At 39.2% G+C, this 22535-nt stretch overlaps 1 protein-coding gene across 1 annotated transcript in view; it reads right to left on the bottom strand.

Moving 5' to 3' along the window:
- MROH9 (maestro heat like repeat family member 9) overlaps positions 1–22535 on the bottom strand; it is a 150890-nt gene that overhangs the window by 27460 nt on the left and 100895 nt on the right. Inside the window, exons 13-18 of the mRNA XM_043922893.1 lie at positions 14351–14505; positions 10270–10432; positions 9009–9151; positions 7562–7699; positions 5706–5826; positions 1890–2027 (exon numbers count right to left, since the gene is read on the bottom strand). Coding sequence (XP_043778828.1) covers positions 1890–2027; positions 5706–5826; positions 7562–7699; positions 9009–9151; positions 10270–10432; positions 14351–14505 — 858 coding nt within the window. The remainder of the gene's footprint in view (positions 1–1889; positions 2028–5705; positions 5827–7561; positions 7700–9008; positions 9152–10269; positions 10433–14350; positions 14506–22535) is intronic.

Raw genomic sequence — 22535 nt, 5'->3', positions numbered from 1 at the left:
GATTGCCTTTCTTAGGGATTGCTTTGATGTACTCTTCTGGAAAGGCAAGTAGTATTTACATGACTCAGTGGGAAATGATATAGGACAGTAGTTCTCCAGTTTAGCCTATATTAGAATCACCTGGCTAAAACCTTTGACTGTGTGGATCACAACAAGCTGTGGAAAATTCTTTAAGAGATGGAAATATCAGACCACCTCACCTGCCTCCTGAGAAATGTGTATGCAGGTCAAGAAGCAACAGTTAGAACCAGACATGGAACAACGGACTGGTTCAAAATTGGGAAAGGAATACATCAAGGATGTATGTTGTCACCCTGCTTATTTAACTTATATGCAGAGTACATCATGCAAAATGCTGGGTTGGATGAAGCAAAAGCTGGAATCAAGACTGCAGGGAAAAATATCAATCACCTCAGATACATAGATGACACCACCCTTATGGCAGAAAGCAAAGAGGAACTAAAGAGCCTCTTGATGAAAGTGAGAGAGGAGAGTTAAAAAGTTGGCTTAAAACTCAACATTCAGAAAACTAAGATCATGGCATCTGGTCCCATCACTTCATGGCAAATAGACAGGGAAACAATGGAAACAGTGACAGACTTTATTTCTGGGGGGCTCCAAAATCACTGCACATGGTGACTGCTGCCTTGAAATTAAAAGACACTTACTCCTTGGGAGAAAAGCTATGACCAACCTAAACCGCCTATTAAAAAGCAGAGACATTACTTTGCCAACAAAGTTCCACCTAGTCAAAGCTATGGTTTTTCCAGTAGTCATGTGTGAATGTGAGAGTTGAACCATAAAGAAAGCTGAGTGCCAAAGAATTGATGCTTTTGACCTGTGATGTTGGAGAAGACTCTTGAGAGTCCCTTGGACTGCAAGGAGATGAAACTAGTCCATCCTACAGGAAATCAGTCCTAAATATTCATTGGAAGGACTAATGCTGAAGCTGAAACTCCAATACTTTGCCCACCTGATGTGAAGAACTGACTCATTGGAAAAGACCCTGATGCTGGGAAAGATAGAAGGCAGGAGGAGAAGGGGACGACAGAGGGTGAGTTGGTTGGATGGGATCACCAACTCGATAGATGTGAGTTTGAGCAACTCCGGGAGTTGGTGATGGACAGAGAAGCCTGGCATGCTGCAGTCTATGGATTTGCAGAGAATCAGACCCGACTGAGTGACTGAACTGAACTGAACTGAGGATGACCTGGAGGAATTTTGAAGTCATAGGTTGGTGGGCACAACCTCTAGGATTTCTGATTCTGTAGGCTTGTGATAGGGCCTGACAATGTGCATTTTCAACAAGTTTCTGAGAGACGCTGATGCTGTTAGTTTCAGAGTCATAGGTAGAGAGCCATAAATATAAATATTATATAAGCAAGTGCTTATAGTTGGTGTGGCTCTGAAAGGGATCAGGCTGCTAGAAAGCAGAATATTCAGTGAAAGTTGACTTGAGATAATCATTGAAAAATAAGAAAAATGTGAATGGGTGAAGGAGGAAAGTAGTATAAAGGAAGAAAAAACTTGAACAAATGCTCTGAGGTAGGAATTAATGTGTATTCATGTGTGTATGTTGGAATGAAAAATAACTTACGGACATGTGGTTTAGACTGCAACAAGAGTGTTTTTGTGGGCAATTTTGATAAGTCCTGAGTGTAGTGAATAATCTTCTGGGAAGATATAAATAAGATGATAAAACCTATTGACAACACATCCTTTCAACTCAACTCGGTTTCCTTATTGATAAAATACTTGACTTTGATATTGTTTTAGGGATGTATAAACTAAAAACAATCAGTGTTTTGTCTGTAACGATACTGAGTTATATCAAATCTCAGATCGTAACTTTGACTGCTGGCAGACACAAATCACATACACATGCATACCTCATTGATAACTGGTGCCATACTGGCAATTTTCTGAAGGCTCAATTTGCAAACTGCAGGATCGGGGTCATTGACCCAGTTTCTGAAGAGAACCAAAAATTTTTCTGGGAATGGGTCCTTGAAGAAATTATTGAGAAGCTAAAAGAAAACAGTTAAGTTAATAGATGGAATAATGGCCAAGCATGATTTTTTTTTTTTGCTTCAGTAATAAAAATCAAGACATTTTTAGTAAAACAAATACAAATCACACTAAAACTCTAAATGCATACACATACCTTTACTTCACATGTATTTCTGGGCTCATAGAGGGAAGGAGAAGTAGCAGATATAATAGGAAATACATGCTTTGTTATATACATATGATGAAAGAAAATTTCATACATATAGATATGATGAAAGAAATTCTTACATATAGGATAATAGCGTTTATGTTAACTTTTTATACTTTTATGCTGCCTCCTCTTTCTCTTACCTGGAAAACCTTGGTGCCTAATAGCAGTTATATGTTTACTCATTCATTTTCTACCATGTAATGCATACCATGGGCTTCCCTGGTGCTCAGATGGTAAAGAATCTGCCTGCAGGGCAGGAGCATGTGTGTGCTAAGTCACTTCAGTTGTGTCTGACTCTTTGTGGCCCCATGGACTGTAGCCCACCAGGCTCCTCAGTCCGTAGGATTCTCCAGGCAAGAATACTGGAGTGGGTTGCTGTGCCCTACTCCAGGGGATCTTCCCGACTCAAAAATCGAACCCGTGTGTTTTGTGTCTCCTATATTGACAGACAGTTTCTTTACCTCTAGCATCACCTTGGAAGCCCAGGAGACCCAGGTTCAATTACTGGGTCCAGAATATCCCTTGGAGAAGGGCATAAAAACCCACTCCTGTATTCTTGCCTGGAGAATCCCATGGACAGAGGAGCCTGGCTTGCTAAAGTCCACGGGGTTGCAGAGAGTTGGACATAACTAAGTGACTAACACTTTCACTTTCAATGCATATCATAATCTTAAAATTATGGTATCAACACATATAACATCAATAAACCCTCGGGGGGGGAGAATATTTTTTTACAGATTTTTTTTTAAATCTTTGTGATTTATCTTACTAATGATGTTTAAAGTACCATGTTCATATGTTACTTGACATCCTCCACAAATCTGTGGTGTGTGTGTGTGTGTGTGAGAGAGAGAGAATCATACAATTCCTTAGGAAAAAAACTAAGGTCATAGTAGCTAACTGGATAAAGATCAGAGTATTCATAATATGAAACTTTATAAATAACAATATTTTAAAAATGTTCAACCTCTCTGAAAGTTTTAACAGTAAGAACAAATCAAATCGCCCATAGGACATCCACTCTCACATTGGAGAGCTTGTCCATGGTGGTGAAGTGCTATGGAATGAGCTCTCCCATGAACTGTGTGGGGAGGACTGATGCACTGCCTTCCAGGAAACCATCCCTAGCCTGAGAACGTTTATGTCGCTAAGTTGTGTCCGACTCTTCTCTGACCCCATGGGCTGTAGCCCATCAGGCTCCTCTGTTCATGGGATTTCCCAGGCAAGAATACTGGACTGAGTTGCCATTTCCTTTTCCAGATGCTCTTCCTGACCCAGAGATCAAACCTGCGTCTCTTGCATTGGCAGGCAGATGTTTTACTACTGAGACACCAGGGAAGCCCAAGAATACTTATACACTTTAGTTATTATTGCAAATTCTTGGAATCTATTATAAGAAAATAAAATACCAAAAGAAAGAAAATTTAGGCACAAAGATGTAAACTCGATTGCTATTTACATTAGTAGAAAACTAGAAATAACAAATATAAATAGATGGCATAGGCATTGGTAATACTATCTTAGGTGTCACTGGCCGAGAAGACCAAAATAAGGTAAAATACATAGATTGTGTGCTCAAAATAACTAAAGGCCAAGGGGCTGCATAGTTGAACTGGAAAGTTGACAATTGCCCAGAAGTTCTAAACAGAGAAAGCAGTGGAAGAGTGTGGTCATTGCTGATTTCCTGGATGGACAGTCATGTGACTGTCCAATTATATCACATCCATTATGTAATATTACATCAAATAAGTATTACATCCATGATGCGAGAGGCAACTAAATTTCATTCAACATTATCAGGTATATTAATGATGCTTATATAAATTTTATGTAGTCTGTAAGTTTATTTTTTATTTATTTTTTTCAAGCTCAAGAATTCTTATTTTATTCAAAAGATTATAAACTATTATTGTCAATCCTTTTGATGATCAGATTGTCATAGGTTTTCCCGGGGATGCTCCTTCAAGCTGGCTTCTGTGTCCTTTTGACCCATTCTGTCATTTTTTAAGTAAGTCTGACAGAACAGGGTGTTCCAGATTCATTGTGTACATTCCCTGGAATCAACCATTCCTACAGGGAACCCTTGTTCCTTTTTGTGGGAAACGGTATTTAGAAACCAAAATCTGAGGAATAGAGGTACTCACAACTTCTAGGCCTTTCTGAGCTAAGAAATTTCTTTTCTCCCTCCCTCCATCCTTCACCCCCCCACCTGTCTTTCTCTTTATCCATCTATTTATGTTAAAAACCTGAACTCACTTGCTTTATTTGAGATAGAAATTAAAAATGAATAGTAGGTATAAATTTCTTTTAACTGTATTATTGTATGGGAGGGATTTTGTATGTTATGTTTAGACCAATTTGGTATTTGTACATAATTAAAGGATAGTACAATAAAAATAATGAGTCACATAATAAAATATGAGAGATTCAAATGCATTAAGCAAGTTTGAAAAAATAGGTGATTTGCCATTGCAATGTTAAGTTAAACTAATTCATGTATCCTTCTGAAAGCTTTAGAAGTACATACTATAGTGTAGGGGTATGCCTTTGTAGTTTATTAACTATTTTGCTATGAAGTTTGAAATCATGTCAAACTTTGGGAAATATTTAGCATCATACCTTAGATCGAAACTTGTATATTATATATTACTTTTAGGGAAGATTAGATTTTATTTGGAGAAGGCAATGGCACCTCACTCCAGTACTCTCACCTGGAAAATCCCATGGATGGAGGACCCTGGTAGGCTGCAGTCCATGGGGTCGCTAAGAGCACAACTCAGCGACTTCACTTTCACTTTTCACTTTCATGCATTGGAGAAGGAAATGGCAACCCATTCCAGTGTTCTTGCCTGGAGAATCCCAGGGACGGGGGAGCCTGGTGGGCTGTCGTTTATGAGGTCACACAGAGTCGGACACGACTGAAGCGACTTAGCGGCAGCAGCAGCAGCAGATTTCATTTAGTTAATTTCATTTTATAGAATTTTCTACATGCTTTTTGTAAGCAAAAAGCTTCAATTTACTCAATTCTTTATGGCATTCCAATATTTGATGTAATGCTCATGTACAAAGTGATAGAGTTCTATATCTTCATGTTACTCAGTTATTTAGTCCATTCTTTTTTTTCCTCCATGCAGTCTGAAGTCTCATTTAGATCCAAATGTCACCTAGCACCTTTAGTAAACTCAATTATCCAAATACTTTAACAAGCATGCAGAGATATATGAATTAGTGCTACAAAAATAATTAGTTTGCACAATCCACACCCCTTCAAAGGCCAACTTCTGGAACAGTCTAAGGGACAACCCTCTCATAATCCAAATCTATCTTCACCTTACCCCCTCAGCTTCAGATATCTGTTATTGTCTTAACTTTTGGTAAGAATCAGCATTTGGAGAGGGAGATAAAACATTGGAGTGTTGATTTAAGTTTGCATGAGGAAAGGAAATGAGAATGCAGCTATTCACAGTCTCCTAGTGAAACTCACTTCAGTGAGAAATGTTATTGTGATGACACTGTCTTCTGACCTTCTAGGACCTTCTACAGCGAGTTTGTAGAGATAATGCAAGGTCTCTGGAAACTGTGGAAATTTATATTCACTGAGAGTTCTGTAAAGGAGAATAAGGCACTGAATTAGCAAAGAAGATAAAAACACTTTCTGCATCAGCAAATGCTAATGGTAGAAAAGGGAGAACCATTAGCCTTATATTTTGTATCATGCAGATAAAAAGAATATTCTCAAATATCCCTTAATCCAAGGTAAACTGCAGCCCCATTATGAATTCTATGCAGACTCTGGGGAGCTATATGTACCTGGATCACTGAAAATCTCTCTGTCCTTAACATCACTCCTCTTTCCCATTTCTCCTATCCCGTGTCACAGTACAGACTGCCCTATGTTACTGTAAGCTCCCATCCATGCCTGACCAAAAGGAGAAAAAATAAATAATGCAAAATAAATATCTTGACAATCAAAGATGGCCACACAGGTTGCATTGGTGGTTTTAGACCAAATCATTCCTTTGAATGATATAATTAAGAAACTATCCTGGGAGATATCCTAGGTTATTAAGGAGATGAGGTGGTGAGCCCTGATTCACTGAGCCATTCTCTATAAGACACTTGGACCAGTGACCAGGCTCACAGTTATTCCAACATGCTGGCCTAGATCAGATTGGCAGGACTGGGAAGAATCATGTAACAGAGCTTCGATTTGAAGATTCCAGGTAGAGAAGCACAAAAGTGTTGTTCACTTTTCAACAAGTGTTGTTGTTCAGATGTTATTTTGCATCTGACTTTTTGCAACCCCATGGACTGTAGCACACAGTCTCCTTTGTCCTCCGCTATCTCCTGGAGTTTGCTCAAACTCATGTCCATTGAGTGGGTGATACCATCCAACCATCTCATCCTCTATTGCCCCCTACTCCCCCTGATCTCAGTCTTTCCCAACATCAGGGTCTTTTTCTGATGCTCAAATTTGAATGTGCATACAGATCAATCAGGGATCTTGCTAAAATGCAGCTTCTGATTAGTAGGTTTGGAGAGGGCCTTGAGGTTCTGCATATTTCACTTCCAGGTGATGCTATTGCTATTGGTATGTGGACCATGCTTTGAGCAAGAAGATACAAATGTACTAGGGTACTGACGAATGAATGACTCTATCTGTAGGATGGAAAGTTAGCACCTTTTGTTTTTATATAAAATATGTTCTTAAAATCTATGTGTAAATAAAATGTTGGTTTAAAAGCACCAAGAGTCCAGAAACCATATACACTGTACTTTCTGAGTCAGTCACAACTTCAAATGGTCTGCCAAGTTGTCAAGGCCATGTATCGTGATTCTTGATCAGAAAATCTCATTCCTGTAATCAGAAACTTGCTATTCACTGGTGGACTAGCTAGAAAAAGAACTGTGGTACAAGTAAAAACCCTTTTCTATCATACTTTCCCAAATTTATCTGTCTCATTGGGCACAGGTTTCTATCAGACCTCTTCTAAGTGAGAGCACATTTATAACCACCTGATGTCTATAAAGCAGAAATCAGCTAACAACAGAGGAAGGAAGAAGCAGATTCCCCTCTAGTTCTCCATATCTGAAAGGGAAACTTGTTGGGTGGAGGAAGGATAATTTGGTATCTGTATCTTTAGGTAAGAGAGCAAGGCAAGGAAAAATAAACCCCCCTCAAAAATAAGTGAAAAAGTAGAAGTTGAATGGCAGTTCAGATCATTAAGAGAGATTTGGAAGTTTGGAGTGGATACTGACTGTGTTCCCACGTGGCTCAGTTGAAGAAAGATGAAACAGGTGGGAAAGAGACAGAACATTTCTCAAAGCCCCTGTTCTTACTTGGCCACAAGGTAGACTCCGTGATGGTGAAACAGTACTTGTGAAAACTGGTTCCAGCAGTTCTTTTTGTTTAGCGCAGTATCCACCTCTTGAAGTCCAGAACAATTAAGCAGAACTCTCAGGGCATCCCGGGCATAGCTAAGGGCCAAAAGAAGAGGAGAGTCATCACCTGCCAGTAGCCGTTACCTATCTAAATACAAGTGACCTGCCTTTTCTACGATGGACAGGATGCTGATTTTGTGAACGGGGATGCTTCAAAGGAAAAGAGCACTAAATGGTCTTCATCTCTCCTGATTAACAGGCTGTGGGATGTAGGGTGAAACTGAAATTGTAGCATGTAAAATCTAGGATTAATAGTAGAGCAGCCTATTAGTTTATTAAAAGCTTATTAGCAAAAAAAAAAAAAAAAGTAAAAGCTTATTAGCAAAAGATGCTAAATGATGTGAAAACATGCTAAAGGTGCCTATTGATTGTCTTCTTTGGATGCTTTAAATAAATAGAATACATTCTTACCTACTAGCGATGATTTGGTGTATGTCTGCTTGAAAGAGAGTGGATTATATTAGCATACTTAATATCTTAATGGGACAGATTGTGTTTGAGAGTCCTGCCTGGCTTAGACTAGGGCAAATAGCAGACAGTTGGGTTCAGATTACCCTGCACAGTAGCAAAGCTAACTGTAATCTCTTGGACAAAAGAGAAAAGCTGAATTTACCTTATGTGGGCAGAATGACAGGCTTCCCAGGTGGCACTAGTGGTAAAGAACCCAGCTGCCAATGCAGGAGACATAAGAGATGCGGGTTCAATCCCTGAGTTGGGAAGATCCCCTGGAGGAGAGCATGGCAACCCGCTCCAGTATTCTCTCCTGGAGAATCCCATGGACAGAATTTCCTGGTGGGCTATATAATCCATGGGGTTGCAAAGAGTCAGACATGACTGAAGTGACTTAGCATGCATACACACCTGGACAGAATGGTAGCATGCTATCATAAGCCCACCCATTACATCACCAACCACAAAACAACTTTACCTTTCACAAAACACATCTGGGCATATTATTTCACCTCACACCTAATTTACCCTGAGAGATCACTATCAGAGTAAATGGCAGAGCTAGTACATGTCCAGCTCTGGACCTGCTGCTCCTCCCTACTCTTTCTGTGTGGTGGCCTCCCTTTGTGGCAGGAATAAACTGTGTTCTGTGGGAGTTTTTTTTTTTTTTTTTTTTATACTACATACACATTCAGGGAAGGTCCTAGCTTACTTTGAGGTACTTAGGGTAATTACTTTTCCAAAGGCATCCTACCCTTCAAGGGGGAGAAAACTATAATAAATGAATATACTGCACATGGGATTATGTAGTTCCAAAGGAACCCAAGGGAGTAGAGATGTTTGACAGCTGGAAGCGCATTTCTTATTCAGTCTGAAACAACCCCTAGTATCTCACAAAGGCCTGTCTTCTGTCATCAGTCTCAGGTTGCTGCTGTAGAAGAGTTGAAGCATGAGGGCCATCAGAAGCTGGGGGAAAAACTGCGCCACTGCTTTCTTGTAAGGACCAAGAGGCAGTAATGTGCACAGGGCCTGGGATGCCTGTAATGGAAAGGAAAAGGCGTCAAGAATGTAACCACCTCCCTTTAAACCCAGTTGGCAGTGATGAGGGACGTGGAAAGGGAGAGACTCTGCAACCCTTCCCCCAATTTCCTTGAAGGAAACGTGAAGCGAGCATGTATACTCATTCATTCAATAACAGTCACTAAGTCCATTCTGAAGCAGGAACTGTGCCAAGCATTTTCTGGCCATGGGCTCCCAAAGCACTAACAACATGCCTGACTGCCAAACCGGCAGGAAGCAAGCTGATCCCCAAGGAGGACACACCTCCCCAGGCTCCATGCCTCTGTGGTTGATAACGCAGGTCCTCCCACTGCTTCAACAATCCAGGACAGTGAAATATTTAAGGGGGGCGGGGCATACCAGGTCACTAACAAATTGTTTGGTCCCCTGACCACTACAATAACCTACAATATCAGAGAAACACATCTCACCACAACATGTTGGTGGAACATTATCCATTTTTTCCTATTATATCTCTATAAGACTTGAATTTACTCTCAAGAGTGCCAATGTGGGTGCTTGGGAGATATATAATGATGGCATGAATGAGATTAGGCCTTCACGTGCCTATCAAGTCTATGTGACCTCACTGGTGGCTGCCTCTCCGATACCATCTCCTACACTTTCACCCTCGCTTAAAATTCTATCCAGATGTTTTGACCTTGCTTCACTAACATACCAGGTAAACTCCCATCACTACATGGCTTTTGCCCTTCTCTCTGTCTAGGACTGTCATGCCCAGGTACCTGCAAGGATCACTCCCTCACCTAATTCAGGTCTTTGATTAGATTACTACAGTAGAGAGACCTGCCCTGAGCAATTTACCGAACCCTCCCAGCCACTTCTTTTTCCTACCCTGCTTTATATCTCTTCTAAGCTTTGTATCATCTGACATATGACACATATTTTTTGGTTCATTGTCTGTGTCTCTTACAAGAGGGTAAGCTTTGTGACCATGGATGTGCACTGAGTGTATGAATGAATGAATGAGAGCCAAATTGTGTCAAGGAAGTATGACTGAGTCTGTGGGCAGATAGGAATTTTCATGATTAAGAAAACAATGACAACATACAGAAATTACTCATTGTGTTAATTACCGCCACAGGCATCATATTCGTAGCGTTGAGAGAGAAATGTTTTCTTTCTGTTATTTTCTCCATTTCTCTAGGCTTTCCTTTCAGTATCAACAAGATTGTCTTCAGTACATGAGGGACCACACTTGACTCAGCACCGGCTGCATACCACATCAGTATCAAAATGCTGCAAACACAACCCGCCACCCCTGAACATGAGAATCATGCACTTTTCATTTCCTGCTCAACAGTGTGACTCAAATGAGGGAAACAGTCTTGGTTTTACATCTTTATAGAGCAAAGAAACTGCAGACAATTCCCAAACAAGCTGATATTCCCATTCCCAAATGATCCCATTAAGATTTTTGTGACCCAGAGGAATCGGGTGGAGAGGGAGGTGGGAGGGGGGATCGGGATGGAGAATATATGTAACTCCATGGCTGATTCATGTCAATGTGTGACAAAACCCACTGCAATGTTGTGAAGTAATTAGCCTCCAACTAATAAAAATTTTAAAAAAATAAAAAAAAATTTATGATAAATGTATAAAAAATAAATAAATAAATATCTGTTCAGCTCAAAGTCAGGAACTGATCAGCTTCTATACCCCATACTCCTCCTTCCCACCTTGTGACCTTGTTTGCCCAGGAATAATTGAATATTTTAAAACTGGTATCAATATACAAATTAACATATATGTAAATAAATCAATTTAAAAAGCTGGATAAAAAGCTAACTAAATAAAAATCTACATAACTTAAAAATTAGAAAGTTAAATTTAAAAACTAAGCCATTTCCCCAAATGTCACATGTCTAATCAGTTCACCAGATGTGACTAGAACCCCAGCTTCTCAGCCTCCAATTCCCAAGTTGCTGTCCCTACATACCTGCTACTCTTCAGGATTATTCTTACTGTTGCTCATTTTAAAAGCAGTCCTCTGTGTTGGTATATTCTTGATACTTTGTCAAGCTGTGCTGAGTTCTGAACTCTGTTGCTCATTCTCTCTGCGTTTGTGTTCTTAATATGGGGCCCTGGCCCCTCAGAACATGGACACACTCAGCTCTCTAGAACCCTAGTACCAAATGCTTTTGTCTGCAAGGCTTATTCATAGAATCATGCTTAGAACCACATGGACATCAAATCTTTCAAGGCCTTTTCCTTTGCCTCTTAATCGTATCTTCTGGCTGACCAGATCTTCTTTCTGTTTCTCTGTTTAAGCTTACCTACAAATTCCAATCTTTTCTTTTTTTAAAATTTATGATAGTAATTTTTCTTTTTCTTTTTTTTCCATTTATTTATATTCAGTTCAGTTCAGTCACTCAGTCATGTCCGACCTTTTGCGACCCCATGAATCACAGCACGCCAGGCCTCCCTGTCTATCACCAACTCCCGGAGTTTACTCAAACTTATGTCTATCGAGTTGGTGATGCCATCCAGCCATCTCATCCTCTGTCGTCCTCTTCTCCTCTTGCCCCCAATCCCTCCCAGCATCAGGGTCTTTTCCAATGAGTCAACTCTTTGCATGAGGTGGCCAAAGTACTGGAGTTTCAGCTTCAGCATCAGTCCTTCCAATGAACACCCAGGACTGATCTCCTTTAGGATGGACTGGTTGGATCTCCTTGCAGTCCAAGGGACTCTCAAGAGTCTTCTCCAACACCACAGTTCAAAAGCGTCAATTTTTCAGCACTCAGCTTTCTTCACAGTCCAACTCTCACATCCATACATGACCACTGGAAAAACCATAGCCTTGACTAGACGGACCTTTGTTGGCAATGTAATGTCTCTGCTTTTTAATGTGCTATCTAGGTTGGTCATAACTTTCTTTCCAAGGAGTAAGCGTCTTTTAATTTCATGGTTGGATTCACCATCTACAGTGATTTTGGAGCCTAAAAAAACAAAGTCTGACACTGTTTCCACTGTTTCTGCACCTACTTCCCATGAAGTGATGGGGCCAGATGCCATGATCTTAGTTTTCTGAATGTTGAGCTTTAAGCCAACTTTTTCACTCTCCTCTTTCACTCTCAAGAGGCTTTTTAGTTTCTCTTCACTTTCTGCCATAAAGGTGGTGTCATCTGTGTATCTGAGGTTATTGATATTTCTCCCACAATCTTGATTCCATCTTGTGCTTCTTCCAGCCCAGCGTTTCTCATGATGTACTCTGCATATAAGTTAAATAAGCAGGGTGACAATATACAGCCTTGACATACTGCTTTTCCTATTTGGAACCAGTCTGTTGTTCCATGTCCAGTTCTAACCGTTGCTTCCTGACCTGCATATAATTTTCTCAAGAGGCTAATATAGGTTTCTCAAGAGGCTAATATAGGTTTCTCAAAAGGCTAATATTGGTTTCTCAAGAGGCTAATATTTATATTAGTTGGAGGCTAATTACTTTACAATATTATAGTGGTTTTTGCCATACATTGACATGAATCAGCCATGGATTTACATGTGTTCCCCATCCTGAACCCCCCTCCCACCTCCCTCCCCATCCCATCCCTCTGGGTCATCCCAGTGCCCCAGCCCTGAGCACTTGTCTCATGCATCAGACCTGGACTGGCAATCTGTTTCACAATTGATAATATACATGTTTCAATGCTATTCTCTCAGATCATCCCACCCTCGCCTTCTCCCACAGAGTCCAAAAGTCTGTTCTATACATCTATGTCTCTTCTTCTGTCTTGCATATAGGGTTATTGTTACCATCTTTCTAAATTCCATATATATACGTTAGTATACTGTATTGGTGTTTTTCTTTCTGGCTTACTTCACTCTGTATAATGGGCTCCAGTTTCATCCACCTCATTAGAACTGATTCAGTATGAATTGAGAAGGTACAGAAAGCAAACATAATTAGAATTAGATGAACTTTATTAAGTAGCTCACCTACTATTGCACAAGACCTGCTGGTGACCAATTTAATAAAGTTCATCTAATTCTAATTATGTTTGCCTTCTGTACCTTCTCAATTCATACTGTTCATGATGGACTCATTGGCAGCTTTTATCTTATATTCATGTGGGTATATCCAATCTCCTCAACAAAATGCTTGAAGGCTGCAAATACTTTACACACAGTGGATACTCAGTTCCTACCTAAATAAGAAAACACTGAGTCTTATGAATATTTTTACTTTTCAGGAATTTCCTAAGTAGTAAAATACTTTGTGAATTTAAGCTTCCTTAAAAAATGCAATCTCTCAGTTGAAAAAAGTCAACAACAACAAGAACAACCAACAAAAAACCAATAAACTTGGTTGGCTTGTTGAAAAAAATCAGCAAAATTGGTTTAGCATTTTGTTGATTTCATTGCCCTCTTATAGACATTAACTAATTTAATCCATGTAACAGCTTCACAGATAAAAAGTTTTCTCATGTCACAGATTAGGAAATTGAGGATCATAATGTTTATGAAACTTACATGATGTCACACAGGATATAAGGGTCAATTTGTTTCCAAGGCCTGAATTCTTTTATAATGTAACTTCCTACCTTTTACACTGTAATAGAGAAGTAATACCTTCCCTTCCAATGTATGAACTATAGAAATGGAGTAATGTGATTTAATAAGCTCTTCTAATTTGGCTGTTAGATTCATAAAGTCACGTAGGCTCACATTAACATGTTTTCTTCTTAAATATTTCTTCTGATCCTGGATCATGAATTTCAAATAAACAGTTAAGGGACAGGGGACTCCCAACTATACCTGGGAATTTTTTTGTTTTATTATTTTATTGGTGGGTGGAAATATCTTAGGTCTGTCCTTCATATATGAAAAAAAAAATCTCACTATGAATTCTATCACATATGGGGAAAAAACCATTATTACTTTGAGGAGAGGTTTTTCAATGTGGGATACACAACAGAATACAATTAAAGCCTTGAATAAATAATAACAATGATCATTTCTTGATTGTCTACTGTGTGTCACATATTTTATGAAGCTATACATACTGTATATGATCTTAGTTAAGCCTTACAATCATCCCATGTGGTGTAAAAATAGACATTATCTTTCAGGAAAGAAAGAAAGGAGATCTGACCTGCCCCACTCTATCTGACTCTCAAGACTGAGCAACCCCTGAGGAAGGAGCGTGAGGGGCCTTACTCATCTGCTGGTACTGGGTAGTCCATAAGTTGAAAGATGACTTTCTTCGGTGAAGTACGTGTCAACAAAGTGATGACCCGCAACATAGCTTCCCTCAAAATGGGAGAATCATCTCCACACAATTGCTTATAAATAGTATCCACAATTTTAGACACCTGTAAAAGCAATTTCACAGGCCAATTAGTCTTTTGTTCCCTAGGCACTTATAAACCAAACATTTCGTAGACATAAGAATTTAGTCCTTCTCAGAATGACCAAGGCAGCAACTAACACACAAATAAGCACCAATGGAAAGCATATTTATGTGCTTTTTTACATAATGAAATTATTATTTGCATGAGAAATTAACATGCATTTATTTTTTTCCTTGATGTTTTTTAAAAATGTAATACTGTTTATTTGATTTCAAAAACATTTAAGTACTCCAAACATACAAAAAAATTAATAGGACATTGCAGATCATGTTTGGTACAGAAGGTTCTTGAATTTTCATCGGTGCAGTGGCTCTTGGCTTTGTTGACAATGCAGAGTTCTATGGTTTGTTTAAAAAAGTTTAAAACTACTGTACTTCATTGAAAGTGAAAGTCGCTCAGTCGTGTCTGGCTCTTTGTGAACCCGTGGACTATATAGTCCATGGAATTCTCTAGGCCAGAATACTGGAGTGGATAGCCTTTCCTGTCTCCAAGGAATCTTCCTAACCCAGGGATCAAACCCAGGTCTCCTGCATTGCAGACGGATTCTTTACCAGCTGAGCCACAAGGGAAGCACTTCAATGAAAAACGATCCGAAACAATTCCCATTCCAGCTGACCCTCTCCTTCTCCACAGCTAATAATGGCAGCGGGATGCTATGTCACTATATACAAAAACGAGACAGCCTTGGATGCCCACTTCAGTGTCTACAGGTCCGGTTCCACAGTGCATGCCCTGAGCAATGGCCCCTCTGGACGGCATTGCCCAACAGCCTCCACACCAAGCAAGGACCATTAAAAGTGTATCTCGGTTGCTTTGTTCTTTTTACAAGCTATAGATATGTACTGTTGAGAACTTGGGATTTCTAGCCAATGACCATAAAGTTAACCCACCACCTTACAAATTAAAAAAAAAAATGCCAGGAACGTCTTTAAATGCCTTGTCACACCAACAGCAAAGTGCAGAGTGAGGAGAATATGAGAGCCTTTTCATTTTAGAAACATGTACAACTTTGATATAGTTTCCATACAGTTTTGTACAGTTTGATACACCCATGGTCACTTCATGTAAACCCCTGACAATTGCTAGAGCACTTTGAGAGACTAAAATATGACCATGATCCAACCGGGTAATTAAACCTAATGAGGGCAACAGACACATCTCGTGCTTGCTGCCTCCATGAGAGTCGCCGCCTTCAAGTTTTATTGAGATCATAATTGACACAAAGCATTGTATAAGTTTAAAGCCTATAGCATAATGATTTGATGTCCATACATCATGAAATGATTACCACAATAAATTTAGCATACATCCATCATGCAAATATAAGGAAAAGAAAAAATATTTTCTGGTGAAAAACTCTTAGAATTTACTCTCAACAACTTCCATATATAATATACAGCAGTGTTAATTACATTTATCATGTTGTGCCTTATATCCCTAGTATTATTTATCTTCTAACTGGAAATTACCCCTCCCACCAGCCTCTGGCAAGCCACAAATCCTATCTCCTTTTCTATGAATTTAATTTGTTTTTGAAATATAATTGACCTACAACACTTCCTTAGTTCCTGGCATACAACATAGTGATTCCATATTTCTATATGTTATAAAATGTTCACCATATAAATTTCTCATCTGTCATTGTGTGAAGATATTACCTTATTCTTGGCTATGTTTGCCACACTGTAACTTTCATCCTCATTACTTACTAGAGTCTATGTCTCCAGGTGAGTCCAAGTTGCCTCCTGTCTCTCTAGGAGGCTCTCCAAGATCAGTGTGTTTGATCCACGGTCTTTCTCAATTACTGCTTCTGCCTTGGGTCTTCGAGCATATGAGTTTTACCGTGTATGCTTTAAAAGTGAAGTCTTTGTTTCTTACAGCCCTCTGACTCTCCTGAAAGCAAGGCTCAGAGGCCTTCAAAATCAGATATTCTGGGGGTTCATCTTTCTGGTGCAGGACCCCCAGGCTGGGTAGCCCAATGTGGGGTTTAGATGCCTTACTTCTTGGGCAGAACCTCTGAAATTGTGATTCTCCTCTGCTTCACGGTTCTCTGACCTGGGGGTATAGATATTGACTGTATAGTGTCTCTGCACTTCCTACCCATCTTATTGTGCTTCCTTCTTTAGTTCTTTAGTTGTAGATTTGTTTTTCTGCTAGTTTCCTAGTCTTTCTCATCAATAGTTGCTCTGTAAATAATTGCAATTTTGGTGTGCCTTTTTGAGCGCAAGGCCCTCCTATTCTACCATTCTGGCAGCCTCCCAGTCTATGCATTTATGGGTAATAGGAGAAGAGTCATTTTTAAAGAAAGGTTTATTTTGGTTGGGTAGACTTTATTAGGTAAAGCATATAAGCTCAATTCAGAAAGCATATGTATAACCTGAGTCCTTTAAAAAGCAAGTCAAGATAATGGAATAGAATAATAATGGAACAATACACTTGCAAAGACATTTTGACAGTTAAAGAAGACATGCATCTGTATTTTGAAGAAATGAACTATGTGTTAGTGGAATGGCCTAGAATGGTAAACAATGAGTTATAATCTTGCAAGTTCTCTTTATAGGCTTTGTGTTAGTTTTATTTTTCCTATTTTCATTCACCTTTTTCTCTTGCTTTATGGCTTTACCTTTTTTAAAAGCATTATTGAAATATAGTTGATTTGCAATGTTGTGTTAGTTTATATATATGGGCTTCCCTGTTAGCTCAGCTGGTAAAGAATCCATCTGCAATTCAGGAAACCCTGCTTCAATTCCTGGGTTGGGAAGATCCCCTGGAGAAGGGAAAGTCTACCCACTCCAGTATTCTGGCCTAGAGAATTCCATGGACTGTATAGTCCATGGGGTCACAAAGAGTCGGACACGACTGAGCGACTTTCGCTTTCACTTTGTATGTTATTTATCTTTGTTATCTGGCTTACTTCACTTAGTGTGATAATCTCTAGGTCCATCCATATCGCTGCAAATGGCATTGTTTCATTTTTTTTTTTTTTTATGGCTGAATAATCTGATGGTAGCTCTATTTTTAGCCTTTTAGGGAATCTCTATACTGTTCTCCATGCTGGTTGTACCAATTTACATTCCCAACAATGGAGGAGGGTTCCTCTTTCTCCACACCCTCTCCAAATTGATTATTTGTAGACTATTTGATGATGGCCATTCTGACAGGTGTGAGGTGTTATCTTATTATAGTTTTCATTTGCATTTCTCTAATAGTGATATTAAGCATCATTCCATGTACTTTTTTTGATTGGGTTACTTGTTTTCTTGTATTGAATTGTATGAGCTGTTTGTATAGTTTGGAAATGAATCTCTTGTTGGTTGTATCATCTGCAAATGTTTTCTCCCATTATATAGGTTTCATTTTGTTCTGCTTATGGTTTCCTTTGCTGTGCAAAAGCTTTTAAGTTTAATTAGGTCCCATTTGTCTATTTTTGTTTTTATTTCTGTTTTGACATTGTATACATTTTTATTTTTAGTGTATAGTATTATGCCATCTAGGAGATGGATCCAAAAAGATATTGTTGAGATTTACATAAAGAATGTTCTGCCTATGTTTTTCTCTAGTATTTTTATAGTATCTGGTCTTACATTTAAGTCTTTAATCCATTTTGAGTTTATTTTTTATATATGGTGTTAGAAATGTTCTAATATTATTATTTTACATGTAGCTGTTCAATTTTCTGAGCACAACTTGAAGAGATTGTCTTTTCTCCATTGTATATTATTTTCTTTGTTGTAGATTCATTGACCATAGGTGTGTGGGATCATTTCTGGGCTTTCTGTGTTGTTCCATTGATCTATGTATCTGTTTCTGTTGCCAGTACCATACTATTTTGATTACTGTAGTTTTGTAATATAGTTTGAAGTAAAGACGTGTGATTCCTTCAGGTCCATTCTTCTTTCTCCAGATTGTTTTGGGTATTTGGGGGTCTTTTGTGTTTCCATATAAATTTAAAAATTTTTTGTTCTAGTTCTGAGAAAAATGCCATCGGTAATTTGATAGAGATTCCATTGGATGTGTACACTGTTTTGGGTAGTCTACTTATTTTTGTAAAAAGTGTATTTATTTATTTTTGGCTATATTAGGTCTTTGTTACTGCATGTGGGGCTCTAATTGTGCTGAGCAGGGGCTACACTTCATTGCAGTGCATGGACTTCTTACTGTAGTGGTTTCTCTTGTGTGGAGCATCAGCTGTAAAAGCTTGGGTTCTAGAGTACAGGTTCAGAGAGTTGTGGTGCATGGGCTTAGTTGCACCACATGTGGGATCTTCCTGGACCAGGGATCATAACTGTGTCCCCTTCATTGGCAGGTGTATTTTGAACCACTGGACCACCGAAGAAGTCTCAACCTAGTGTTTTAACAATACTGCTCCAATACAAGAATGTGGTATAGCTTTCCTTCACTTTGTGTCATCTTCAGTTTTAACACCAACATCTTAAAGTTTTTCTACATAGGTCTTTTGCCTCCCTATATTTAGTTCAGTTCAGTTCAGTTGCTTTCTACATAGGTCTTTTCTGCATAGGTCTTTTGCCTCCCTATATTTAGTTCAGTTCAGTTCAGTTGCTCAGTCATGTCTGACTCTTTGAGACCTCATGGACAGCAGCATGCCAGTCTTCCCTGTCCATCACCAATCCCGGAGCTTACTCAAACTCATGTCCATCGAGTCGGTGATGCCATTAAACCATCTCATCCTCTGTCATCCCCTTCTCCTCCTGCCTTCATCTAGCCCAGCATCAGGGTCTTTTCCAATGAGTCAGTACTTTGCATCTGGTGGCCAAAGTATTGGAGGTTCAGCTTCAGCATCAGTCCTTCCAATGAACACCCAGGACTGATCTGCTTTAGGATGGACTGGTTGGATCTCCTTGCAGTCCAAGTGACTCTCAGGAGTCTTCTCCAACACCACAGTTCAAAAGCATCAATTCTTCAGCACTCAGCTTTCTTTATAGTCCAACTCTCACATCCATGTATGACTACTGGAAAAACCATAGCTTTGACTAAACAGACTTTTGTTGGCAAAGTAATGTCTTTGCTTTCTAATATGCTGTCTAGGTTGGTCATAACTTTACTTCTAAGGAGCAAGTGTCTTTTAATTTCATGCCTGCAGTCACCATCTACAGTGAATTTAGAGCCCAAAAAATAAAGTCTCTGATGCTTTCCATTTTGTCCCCATCTATTTGCCATGAAGTGATGGGAACAGATGCCATGATCTTAGTTTTCTGAATGTTGAGTTTTAAGCCAACTTTTACACTCTCCTCCTTCACTTTCATCAATAGGCTCTTTCATTCTCCTTCGGTTTCTGCCATAAGGGTGGTGTCATCTGCATATCTGAGGTTATTGATATTTTGCCCAGCAATCTTATTCCAACTTGTGCTTCATCCAGCCTAGCATTTTGTATGATGTACTCTGCATATAAGTTAAATAAGCAAGGTGAAAATATACAGCCTTGACGTACTCCTTTCCCAATTTGGAACCAGTCTGTTGTTCCATGTCTAGTTCTAACTGTTGCTTCTTGACCTGCATACAGATTTCTCAAGAGGCAGGTCAGGTGGTCTGGTATTCCTGTCTCTTGAAGAATTTTCCACAGTTTGTTGTGATCCACACAATCAAAGGCTTTGGTGTAGTCAATAAAACAGAAGTAGATGTTTTCCTGGAACTCTCTTGTTTTTTTTGATGATCGAATGGATGTTGGCAATTTGATCTCTGGTTCCTCTGCCTTTTCTAAATTCAGATTGAAGTTCACTGAATCCATCTGAAAGTTCACTGTTCACGTATTATTGAAGCCTGGCTTGGAGAATTTTGAGCGTTACTTTGCTAGCATGCAAGTTGAGTGCAGTTGTGTAGTAGTTTGACCATTCTTTGGAATTGTCTTTCTTTGGGATTGGAAGGAAAACTGAGCTTTTCCAGTCCTGTGGCCACTGCTGAGTTTTCCAAATTTGCTGGCATATTGAGTGCAACACTTTCACAGCATCATCTTTTAGGATTTGAAATAGCTCAAGTGGAATTCCATCACCTCCCCTTGCTTTGTAATGATGCTTCCTAAGGCCTGCTTGACTTATTCCAGGATATCTGGCTGTAGGTGAGTGATCACATCTTCATGGTTATCAGGGTCATGAAGATATTTTTTGTACAGTTCTTCTGTGTATTTTTGCCCCCTCTTCTTAATATCTTCTGCTTCTGTTAGGTCCATACCATTTCTGTCCTTTATTGAGCCCATCTTTGCATGGAATGTTCCCTTGGTATCTCTAATTTTCTTGAAGAGATCTCTAGTCTTTCCCATTGTGTTGTTTTTCTCTATTTCTTTGCACTGATGACTGAGGAAGGCTTTCTTCTCTCTCCTTACTCTTCTTTGGAACTCTGCATTCAAATGGGTATATTTTTCCTTTTCTCCTTTGCCTTTTGCTTCTCTTCTTTTCACAGCTATTTGTAAGACTTCTTCAGACAACCATTTTGCCTTTTTACATTTCTTTTTCTTGGGGATGGTCTTGATCACTGCCTCCTGTACAATGCCATGAACCTCTGTCCATAGTTCTTTGGGCACTCTGTCTATCAGATCCAATTCCTTGAATCTATTTCTCACTTCCACTGTATAATTGTTAGGGATTTCATTTAGGTCATACCTGAATGGTCTAGTGGTTTTCCCTACTTTCTTCAATTTAAGTCTGAATTTGGCAATAAGGAGTTCATGATCTGAGCCACAGTCAGCTCTTGGTCTTGTTTTTGCTGACTGTATAGAGCTGCTCCATCTTTGGCTGCAAAGAATATAATCAGTCTGATTTCGGTGTTGACCATCTGGTGATGTCCATGTGTAGAGTCTTCTCTTGTGTTTTTGGAAGAGAGTGTTTGCTATGACCAGTGCGTTCTCTTGACAGAACTCTGTTAGCCTTTGCCCTGCTTTGTTTTGTACTCCAAGGCCAAATTTGCCTGTTATTCCAGGTATCTCTTGACTTGCTACTTTTGAATTCCAGTCCCCTACAATGTAAAGGACATCTTTTTGGGGGGTGTTAGTCCTAGAAGGTCTTGTATGTCTTTAGCTTCTTCAGCATTACTGGTCAGGGCATAGACTTGGATTACCGTGGTATTGAATGGTTTCCCTGGAAAGAAACAGAGATCGTTGTCATTTTTGAGATTATATCCAAGTACTGCATTTTGGACTCTTTTGTTTACTATCATGGCGATTCCATTTCTTCTAAGGGATTCTTGCCCACAGTAGTAGATATAATGGTCATCTGAGTTAAATTCACGCATTCCAGTTCATTTTAGTTCACTGATTCCTAAAACATTGATGTTCACTCTTGCCATCTCCTGTTTGACCACTTCCAATTTGCCTTGATTCATGGACCTAACATTCCAGGTTCCTATACAAGATTGCTCTTTATAGCATCGAGCTTTGCTTCCAACACCAGTCACATCCACAACTGGATGTTGTCTTTGCTTTGACTCCATCTCTTCATTCTTTCTGGATTTACTTCTCCACTGATTTCCCCTAGCATATTGGGCCCCTACCGACTTGTAGAGCTCTTCTTTCAATGTCCTGTCTTTTGCCTTCTAATGCTGTTCATGGGGTTCCCAAGGCAAGAATACTGAAGTGGTTTGCCATTGCCTTCTCCGGTGGACCATTAAGTTTATTTTATTCTTTTTGATGTGACGGTAAATGTGATTGTTTCCTTAATTTCTCTTTCTAATCTTTCATGGTTAGTTTATAGAAATGCAACTTATTTCTGCATATTAATTTTTCATCCTGCAACTTTACTGAATTCATTGATGAGTTTTAGTAGTTTTCTGGTAGCATCTTAAGGATTTTCAATGTGTAGTATCACATCATCTGCAAATACTAGCAGTTTTACTTCTTCCTTTCCAATTGGATTCCCTTTATTTGTTTTTCTTCTCTGATTACTGTGAATAGGACTTCCGAAACTATGTTTAATGAAAGTGGTGTTTAACTGTCTTGTTACTGCCCTTAGAGGAAATGCCTTCAACTTTTCACCATTGAGTAT

Source organism: Cervus elaphus, chromosome 14 (assembly GCF_910594005.1).
Source record: "Cervus elaphus chromosome 14, mCerEla1.1, whole genome shotgun sequence".
Lineage (NCBI taxonomy): Eukaryota > Metazoa > Chordata > Mammalia > Artiodactyla > Cervidae > Cervus > Cervus elaphus.
This window is presented reverse-complemented; position numbering and strand designations above follow the sequence as displayed.